At 41.8% G+C, this 10,802-nt stretch overlaps 1 protein-coding gene across 1 annotated transcript in view; it reads left to right on the top strand.

Annotated features, from left to right (window-relative positions):
- Nucleotide 1: 1 nt before the first annotated feature.
- The window catches only part of CMTM4 (CKLF like MARVEL transmembrane domain containing 4), a gene marked incomplete at its 5' end in the record, with an annotated part of 62,676 nt that continues 51,875 nt past the window's right edge, over nt 2–10,802 (top strand). The window contains one exon of the mRNA XM_077755461.1: nt 2–127. Within this exon, the coding sequence (XP_077611587.1) occupies nt 2–127 (126 nt within the window). The remainder of the gene's footprint in view (nt 128–10,802) is intronic.

Genomic DNA, 10,802 nt, shown 5'->3' with positions numbered 1-10,802 from the left:
CTCGGGCGCCAGCAGCCCGTACCAGCCCACCACCGAGCCGGTGAGCCAGCGCCGCGGGCTGGCCGGCCTGCGCTGCGACCCCGAATACCTGCGCGGAGCTCTCGGCTGCCTCAAGGTCGCCCAAGTGGTAGGTGCCGGGCGGGGCCCCAGGTGCGGGCTGGCGGCCTAGCCGGGAGTCTTCCCTTCCCTCTCCCGCTTCGGGGGCTCAGGCCCGGCCGGCCACCGCCGCGCACCCGCTTCCCGGGGCCAGACCCCAGTTCCTCACGCCCTCTTCCTCGCAGGATCCTGGGCCGCCCTTCCTTCCACCTTCCTTAGGGAACCTGCCCTCTCCAGACCTGCAGGCTCAGCTGTGCGCCTCCTACCTGAACACCTGCCCCCGGGCCTACCTGTCCACTCCCGCCTTCGCTGTCGCGAGCCTTTTTCACTATTGGGCTTGGTGGTCCGCGGAGCTCGGCGCGAAGGTCATGCTGACCCCCGAATAACTACTGGTCACGCAATTTGTGGCAGGTTTTCGGGGCCCGCACAACCTCCACCTCCCCTGAAGGCCCTTCTCTGTATGTCTGCTTCCACCACTGGGGACTGTGGCTTGGCTTCCTCCTCCGCACCTAGCAGAGCGCTGAGCCTACGGTAGACGCTCAGTAAACGTTTGTTGAATGGAAGCATGTAGCCTACATGCAGTGGGGGTGCCCAGATCTAACCCCCAGAGTCTCCAGTTTATACCGCAGAGGTTTGATTCCACCTGGTTAACCTAGAAGATAGAACGAACATCCCTGAGTCCTCCGCCCCAGCGCAGTGGCTGGCATTGCCCAGTTGGTACCCAGAGTTAAATCACTGGAGGAGGGCAGCCAGTTTTGGAGGCAACAGAGGCAACTTTCTGTCGGACTTGTGATAGTAGAGATCATTTCTCAGAATTATTTTCAGCTTCCAGGGTGTGCAGGGTAGCGGCCTGGCACCTCTGCCCCTCTTTCATGGTTTTTGTAACAGGCCTCTCCTGGCTCTCTTGTGGACAGGGCACGCTCCAAATTCAGCAAAAACTGTGTCCCAGTGTTATACCCTGTCACAGGTAGGCCTTCCTCTGAGGCCCGCAGCAAAACTTTATAGCCTTCTTTATAACCATTTGCACGGAGCCGGAGCCGCAGCCGCAGTGTGTGTACATTTTGTTTCTTCCAAGCATTGGGCTTGTGCTTACTTGAGTCCATAGATAAACGTCCTTTGGGAATAATATAAAATGTGGACACCCTTGAAATAAAGGTATCAGTGTTTGTAAATTGCAGAATCATAGACAATTTTCTCTCACTCTGGTGAAAGGCTTGTTCTGCTGATTACCAGGGGATATTTTTGAAGGGCTCTAAGGAAAGACAAATGGAATGGGTTATCCCCTACCTAGAATTTTAAACTGACCTTATCCAGTAAGCTGGAATGTCCTCAGAGATATGTTGGTTCTGTAGTTAGGCATTGCTGTTAGCAAAGAGAATGGAGGAGGTGGGGGAGGGCGNCCAATGTTTGAGTATAGCACAGATAATCAGAAATAAGTAAAAAAGAGCGGGGTGTGAACTTGGACTCAGGTAGAACATAGGGCCTTGTTAAATACCTTGCTTTGTTTATTCTGTAGACTTTTGAAAGTAAATAGACCTTGCCACTAGAAGGATCTGGTAAAAGAATGAAAGTCAGTAGTTGTATACAACGCTAATTGCCATCTCATTGCTGGAACTTGGTCACCTAAGGCCAGAAATGGAATCCAGTGATATTTGTTTCTGCCTCGTGGTAAGGTGCTGTTGTGTTCTAGAAATTTACTTTTCATCTGGAGAAATTTGAGGTCCCAGCCCCTAAAATCTCACCTAACTGCCATTTGTCTAATGTGTTGGATTTAAACAGCGAGAGGATGTGTGGGTCAGTGAAAAAAGACCTGCTTGATTGAAGGTTATGGCAACTAGAAACAGTCTTCCATGTACGTACATGACTTCTCAGCCTTGATATAAGTCAGGGTTTTTAGGGGAGAAAACCCTCAAAGCTCCAAGAAATTGGACTACGGTTTTAAAAAGAAGTCATTATGAAGATACATTTAAGATGTTACAAAGCTCAAAATCCCATGAAGAAATATGGATAAGTTATAATTCTTATATTAGAGTTTATATTATGGTTAACTTAACTGTTTTTGAGAAAAATTTGAGTTTTTTTCATTTTAGTGTTTAATGGACATTTTTTTTTGTGGTTTGTGGCTTATGGCAACCTGTTGCCATCCTTGCTACTTCACCTGTGGTCCACAGAACAGCAGCATTGCCAGCATCAGAGAGCTTGTTAGAAATGTAGAATCAGGTGTGCCTGGGTGGCTCAGAGAGTTAAAGGTCTGACTTTTGATTTTGGTTCAGGTCATGATCTCATGGTTTGTGAGTTCAAGCCCCACATTGGGCTCTGTGCTGACAGTGCAGAGCCTGCTTGAGATTCTCTCTCACTTCCTCTCTCTCTAATCCTCCCACATTCTGTTGCATACTTTCCCGCTCTCTCAAAATAGATAAATAAACTTAAAAAAAAAAGAAAGCAATGCAGAATCGAGGGCTTACCCTAGACCTTCTGAACGATAATCTGAAGTTTAACAAGACTCCCAGAGTGATTCACATGCACTTTCAAGGTTCAGACTTACCTTTCTGTATCATTTAGTGTTAATGCCTCATACAGGTGCTAGTAATCAGTTCTCTATCAGAACCATTAATAGTCAACCTCAAGGCTGAGGTTTTCCTTTTTTTTTTTAATTTTAAATGTTTTATTTATTTTTTAAAAATATTTTTTATTTCTAGGAGAGAGAGAGAGACAGCGTGAGCAGGGGAGGGTCACAGAGAGAGGGAGATACAGACTCTGAAATAGGCTCCAGGCTCTAGCTGGCAGTCAGCACAGAGCCCGACACGGGGCTCGAACCCACGAACCGCAAGATCATGACCTAAGCGAAAGTCGGACGCCCAACCGACTAAGCCACCCAGGCGACCCTTAAATGTTTTATTTATTTCTGAGAGAGAGAAAGAGTATGAGCAGCGGAGGGTCAGAGAGAGAGGTAGATACAAAATCTGAAACAAGCTCCAGGCTCTGAGCTACCTGTGAGCACAGAGCCCGATGCAGGGCTCGAACACACAAACCATGAATCATGACCTGAGCCAAAGTAGGATGCTTAACCAACTGAGCCACCCAGGCTCCCCAAGGCTGAGGTTTTTCTGTAAAACGAGCCTATATCTCCTAAGAGGATTAAGAAAATGAGGTGACATGTAGAATTTAGCACCTGTGTGTTAAGCGCTTAGTTAATGTGTAATAAAAGATAACTATCATTGTTGCAAATTAATGTTTCCTATCTTTAAAGAAACTTGGTGAAATTGCCATCCCCAAATTACAATTATATATTTGAATTAAAGATAGTTTAGTTCCTAGCGATTTAAAAGTTAAATCGATATTTTAAGTGGAATGTTTTTGATAGCAAAACTAATCTGAAATATGAAAATTAATCAGTGTATTTTCACAGATTAAATTTTTAAAAATGGAATTTATACCTATCTTTTAGTTGGAGAGAATGTCTCATGTGGTTACATAAAACAACAAAATGTACTTTTTGTGGAAAAAGAGTTGGTTTAAACTATTGATTCAAATGCTTTCTTCCTTCTTGTGAATGTGGATTCTGTGAGTGCTTATTGGTTTTTAGCTGCCAGACATCATTTAATGAAATAGTTCATTTAGGTCTTTTGTTTTTTCTCCATCAGCTTGATTGAAAGCATAGTTTTGCTCTTGGGTTGGTGGAGGAGGATGGTGGTGGTGGTTGGGGAAGGGCATACTGTCACATATACCATGATCTAGAACAGTGTCAGAAGAAGGCAGGCCTTGGATTGAATAATGACAACAGCAGGCATCCTTTAGTGAGAGCTTGCTCTGTTGTTATCCCTGTTTAATAGAAGAGGAAATTGAGGCACACAGGTTGTGACTCCTTCAAGGTCACATGGATAGTGGGTGGTAGTGCTGGGGTTTGAACCCAAGCAGTCTGATTTAGAGTGTGCTCTTTACTGCCTCCCGAACACGTCATTTTGAGTTCCACAGAAAGGGTGACTGCGTCGAAGGACATTTCTCTGGTCTTTGGCTAGTCTGGTGATGATTTGGGTGACCTTTATATGCTTAAGTGAGACTCACAAGGGTTTCAGTTTCTCATTGGCCATTGTGCAGGTGTGCAGCTCCTGTGAGGTGCCCTGCCCCTCACCCAACAGACCTGTCCACTTCCTCAGTGAGGGGACGGGCCTTCTCAAAAGTGTCAAAAGCAGATTCAGCATTTCAGTTCTAAAAAGACCTCTCTGGGGGCACCTGGGTGGTATCTAGAAGTAATAGTGTCTAGGAGTTCCTTACACTATTCTTTCTACTTGTGTAAATGTTTAAAACTTCATAATAAAAAGTTACAGAAAACATGGTTATGTGTTGGGGCACCTGGGTGGCTCAGTCGGTTAAGTGGCTGACTTTGGCTCGGGTCATGGATCTCGTGTTTGGTGAGTTTGAGCTCTGTGTCGGGCTATCTGCTGACAGCTCAGGAGCCTTCTTCGAATTGTGTCTCCCTCTCTCTCTGCCCCTCACCTGCTTGCTTGCTCTCTCTCTGACTCGCTCTCAAAAAATGAATAAAACATTAAAAAAAAAAAAAAAGACCTTTCCAGAAGTTCTTTTGCCTCAGATCCTTTTTTCCAGCCCCTCTCATGCCTGATTGACCTTCTGACGTTGCATTGCCTGTGTTTAGGACTTTCTGTAACCAAGTTGGGTGATATAAGGTGTTTAAATTCAAATTTTAGCTCTGCTGATCTTGAAATCTCTTAACCTTATCCTTGTCTTGGCTTCCTCAATAGTATACGGTGGGTAGTAATGACTGAGCATTTTAGAATTGTAAGAACTAAGGTTAAGAGGTGTTTTCTTAGGTAACTCAAAGATAAATGTGTGTATTTGCATTTCAGAGTTGAGTAATAACATATCTTTTATTTGATGGAAACCTGTCAGTTTTTTTTTTTTTTTAATCTCAAGCCAGTAGGGCAAAGTTCCTTACCCTTCCTGCTCTGTGGGGGATGTGACAGGGCTTGTAGATTAAGTAATAGATTTCACTGCATTGGATTCTCAGATCTACCTTAAAGTGGCTCCTTGTAAAACGATCTCATTTTTACTTAGGAAATTATTGTTATCTTTGGGAATTGTCTTCCTGCTCAAAGACTTAAAATCAAAGAAAAGTAAAGTTAAAACCACTCTTTTATGATGTTAAAAATAGTAAAATTATCATCCCAGACCTCAGAAAACTATAGTACATTCCCATTTTTGCAAAATGGGACAAAGACAGTTCAAGAAAAGAATACTACAGGCCAGTCATTCTCATGAACACGGGACACAAAAATCCTCAAAAAAAAAAATACGAGGAAATCAAATCCAGTGGTATTATGTAAAAAGAATAGTACACCACAACCAATTGTGATTTATCCCAGGTATAAAAGACTGGTTCAGCTTCCAAAATCAACAGATGTAATCCACCATATGAACACCTTACCGAGCAAAAAACGAGTGATTATGTCAATGGCTGCAGAGAAAACATTTCACAGAATTCAGTATCCATTCATCATAAATACTGTCAGCAAACTAGGAAGAGAAGGGAACTTCCTCAACCCAAAAAAGGGCATCTACCCAAAATCTATAGCTAACATACTTAGTGATGAAAATGAATGCTTTCCCCCTAAGGGAAATGAAGCAACAATCTCTACTCTCACCACTGATACTCAGAATCGTACTGGAAGTGCTAGCTAGTACAAGAAAAATAAATGGAAGTCATACAGATTGGAAAGAGAACAGCTGTCCCTATTTGCAGATGGCGTGATTGTGGGGACAGTCCAATGGGAATCTCTAGAAAAAGCTCCTAGAACTGATAAATGTATTAGCACAGTTGTAAGATAGAAGGTTAACACACAAAAAATCAATTATTTCGGTATCCTAGCAATAAAAGCAGTAAATCATTGGAAACAGGAAAGAACAAAACTAAAACACCCTATTAGTTATAACAGCTCTGAAAGGAATGGAATACTTAGTATATAAATCTAACAAAATATGCACAGGATTTGCATGCTGAAAATTACAAAACAGGAAGAAAGAAATTAATGTTCATGGATTAGAAAACTCAGTATAGTTATGATATTAATTCTCTACAAATTAATTGTGTTTAACACAATCCCAAAATCTCTGCAAAGTTTTTTTTTTAGAGACAAACTGATTTTAATGTGTCTTTTTTTCTTTAAGAATGTTATTTTTTATTCAAAAGATGCTTATTTATTTTGACAGTGTACATGAGTGGGAGAGGGGCAGAAAGAGAGGAAGAGAGAATCCCAAGCAGGCTCTGTGTTGTCAGAGCAGAGCTTGACATGGGGCTTGAACTCACGAACTGGGAAATCATGACCTGAGCTGAAATCAAGAGTTGGACGCTTAACCAACTGAGCCACCTAGGTGCCCCAAGGATTTTATTTTATTTTTTAAAAGTAATCCATATGCCCATTGTGGGGCTGAAACCCACAACTCCCAAATCAAAAGTACCATGCTCTACTGACTGAGCCAGCCAGGTGCCCCTGATTCTGAAATGTATATGGAAAGTCAAGTTATCCAGGCAAAGGGATGGTGAAGGTTGGTGGGGGAGGTTCAAGGAAGAGGGAACTGCATAATCCCAAGTCACCTTTGTTGAGTTTGTGTGTGTGTGTGTGTGTGTGTGTGTGTGTGTGTGTGTGTGTGTGTTGGGGAGTAGGAAGATGCAGACGGGTTCTGGCCCGTTACTCCTTCACTTCATGCCACAAGCAGGTCTTTTCATTTATAAACTGGGGCTGATGATAGTACCGCTTGCACTGATGAGCCTGCCATACAAAATCCTGAGCAAAGTGTCTCACATACAAAGTGCTACAAACCTGTTGGCACTATAGAATATCCCTAAAACAAGTTGGGAAACTGAGTGGTTGAGGGCCAGGTGGAAGGGAGACTTAGTGTATGACTTTAGTGTATGACTTTTTGTGCTTTTTGAATGAGATGCCACATGCAAATATCTTCTATTAAAAAATTATTAAAATATTAGCTGTTATTAGGTCTATCTTAACTAATACCTTAGCCTGAAAGCAAATATACTGACCATATTCTTTAACCTTTTGCTTACTTTGTAATTTGGAAGGCTTTGGGGAGAATGATTTAAAAATACAAACCTCCTGAAGAAACTTAAAGTTTAAAAATGTTTTCAATACATTTTCCTGTAAAAACAAGCATTCTGCACGATTGCAGGCACTTTATTTGTTTAATTTATTTGCTAAAGACAACATTTCTTTCATTTGTGAGGAATTTATCCTAATTAAAAAAATTTTATGTTTATTTATTCCTTGAGAGAGAGAGACAGAGCATGAGTAGGGGAGAGGCAGAGAGACAGAGGGAGACACAGAATCTGAAGCAGGATCCAGGCTCTGAGCTGCCAGCACAGAGCTTGACGCAGGGCTTGAACCTGAGCTCAAGTTGGAGGCTTAACTGACTGAGCCACACAGGCGCCCCTACCTTAATTTTATTAGTTAATACATTATATGGGGTTGTAAAGTGTTATAGCATGATGGCTATAGTTAATACTATATTGCATGTTTGAGAGTTGTAAGGAAGTAGATTTTAAAAGGACTCATCACAAGAAAAAAATTTTGTAGTTATTATGGTGACACATATTAAGTAGAGTTATTGTGATCATTTACCAGTTATATAAATATTGAATCATGCTGTATACCTGAAACTAATATAATATGTCAGTTATGTCTCCATTTAAACAACTAACCTATAGGAAATGAAAAAGAAGTCTCAGTATGACAAATCAAATGAAAAGATCTTTGGAGTTTTTCTCTTCCAAAGGCTAACAAGATAATTTCCTTTTTTTTTTCTTTTTTTCTTTTTTTGCTAATAAGAAGAATGCTTGAGTAAATGTCTTGCACTCTTCTTTTGAGGTTTATTACTATTTTTTATTAAATTTCAAGGAATGCATTTATTAGATCAAAGGGCAGTATCATTAAATTTCTGAGCATTAAAAAACTTATGGAATCGGTCAGCACGTCTCTACAATATGCCTGAAAGTGTCAGTTTATTCCAGTTCTGCAGTGCCCCTACCCACAAGCACTTACCAGTCTCAGTAAGACCTTCTGGCTCCTCCTGAGTCACAGGGCCAAGTCAGTTCTTCCTTAACAGGCCTGGAGGACCTTTTTTTTTCTCTTAATTGGAAAGTGAAACAAGTCTTTACCAGGTCATGGCGCTTCAGAAGGACGCTTAGAGGAGGGAAGACAGGAGTGTATGTGCACTGCCCAGTTCAGGGTACTTCCCCCTCCTGGTAAAATGGATGCTCACTTGGGTGCTCAAGAGAGCCGTATTTCCAGCCTAGAAGTAGTTGTAGAAATACCTGAGCTACTTCACATTGGTGGTGTACCCCATAAAGGGTGGAGGTCTGTCTGATGGCCGAGGCTGGTTATTTTGTATGGTGGGCCTGCTAGCTCCATGCACTGTTGAAATAACCTGGAAATACCAGCCTTCTGGCCTTCAACCCACAGCTGCTGTCACTGCCTCCTTATCCTTATTGCTGGAAGTCGCTTCCAATCCTTTTGTGGGGTGATGTCAGATTTCTTTGGAAAATCAGGTTGTTTGTTGGAGGATAGAGCTATAGTCAAAGGCCTGTGACTATGAACACGGATCCTGAATTTTCCCAGACAGTCCCAATTTCCTGTGCTGTCTCGTCAGATCTCATGTGAGTATATCCCAAGTTGGTTTTTTTTTTAATGATTTTATTTTAAATTATGAAATATTCCAAGCATTGAAATGATCGTGATTCATCTAACAAGTACTCATGTACTGACAATGTGTCCTGATATTTTTGTTTGGAAAGTAAGAGTATTCCCCCCGGGGACTGGCTGTGTGTACAAGAGAAGTAAAAAGCAGGGCTAGATGAGCTAGAATTTGGATTCATCAGTGAGGTGGGACTTCAGAGAGCCCAGGAGGAGGAAGGCTAGACCGGGAGAGAATAAGAGAATAAGACACCCCCAGACAGCATCTCGTGTGGTGGTGCAAAGCCAATTTAAACATTCAAAGGCTCTGTTCAAAGTGGTCCAGGCCTGGGAGCAGGCCTGCAGCTGGCTGAGGAAGGGACAGATGAGTGGAAGGATACAGAATTTAGAAGGCAACACCTCCTTTGGGAGAAGATCTTGCTTTATTTGTAAGCAGTTTAACTTGATGGGGAGGATTTTTGTGTGAAAAATTCTCACTTAAAGGAGGGCCCAGTGTTCATCTCTGCACCTCTCCTGTGTGGTCTTGTCTCCACACATTAGATGGTGGGTTCTGTCACTAGTTTTCAGAGTGAGGTCCCCTGGAAGCCCTAGAATTTGTTGAAGTGGAAATCGGGGATTGAGAGACTGAGGGACTAGGTACTAATTGTATTTCAAAAAGACGAATCTAATTGCATTAAATAGTATTCAGGCCAATTTCTTTTTTGACTAGAATTTTATGGTACAGATTATTTTATGTTGATGGCTTTGATTAACATTTTGAGTAACATACCCCTGCCTCAGAGTCTTTGCATTTGAGATACATTCTTGCGCCCTCTGCTTCCTGCCCCCCCCCCAAAAATGTCACTTTGCTCTGTTCTTCAGCACTGTTCTTCTGTTCTAAAGAGGCCTTCCCTGACCACACTGTAAAATAGGACACTCCCATCCCCACTCTTTTTCCTTTCCCTCTGCTGAATTTTTGTTCATGGCTTTTACCACCCGACTAGACTGTCAACTCCATGAGAGCAGAGGTGTTGTGTGGTAAGTTTCCTTCTATCCCCAGGGTCTGTAACAGTACCTGTCACATAGTAAGGCCCTGATCAACAGTTGAATATACATAGCTGGTTAATAAAAGAGAGAAAAATAATGGAATATTACTTAATGTATAAGGTCAAATTATTTGAGAATATGGGATCCATAAGGGAAAATGACCTAATATTGGTTATTTACAAGTAAACTTCTGGACTCTGTTCTAGGTGGAAAGTATTGGGGAGAAAGTATGGAAACAAAATGCCACTGTAATTCTTTTTTCTTTTTTTAACTGTGAGTTTTAAAAGGGTATCTATTGCTACTAGGAAACAGAAGCTTTTGCTTAAAAGGCAGATTTTTGTAAAAGAAGGGGAAACCATAGAGGCCTCGCCAAGGCTTTTGCTTAGGAAAGTGTAAGATGAAATCTAGGGATTCTCTAATTATTATTGAAGTTGTCTGCTTTCTGATCAACGTGTTAAGAGAGAGAACTGCTCAGGATCCGGCAAGCCAGCGCTTTGGGAGCCCTCAGAGCATACACTCGACGTGTGTGTAAAGAAAGTTGCAACTAGGGATTGAGGCTGAGAGTCCCAGTGATTGTCTTTATAAAGCTCTCTGATTAAAAAAAAGAACAGCAGTTCAATGGGGCCCTGGGAAGGGAGGCTTCTATCTTCTGGAGGCTGGAGGGGGCTGTAGGAAATACTGAAGTCCAGAATTTTGTCTATGAGCATTTCAAATGATTGGTTAAATTTGGGAATTATATGGGTTAATAAACATTTAAAATGTTTAGAGTTCAATCAGATGTGGATAGTTTTGGATGGCTCCTTTCTTACCACTACAATTTGATGACTGGCACAGTGGAAGCCTTCATTTTTGTGGTTTCCCATTTATTCCAGCGCAGCTATGAAAAACAATTTAAGTCTAAAAGATTTCTGTGCCAAAAAAAAAAAAAAAAACCCAAAAAACAAAACAAAAAACACAAAA

This window comes from Crocuta crocuta, unplaced genomic scaffold, assembly GCF_008692635.1.
Source record: "Crocuta crocuta isolate KB4526 unplaced genomic scaffold, BGI_CrCroc_1.0 scaffold152, whole genome shotgun sequence".
Taxonomy (NCBI): Eukaryota; Metazoa; Chordata; class Mammalia; order Carnivora; family Hyaenidae; genus Crocuta; species Crocuta crocuta.
This window is presented reverse-complemented; position numbering and strand designations above follow the sequence as displayed.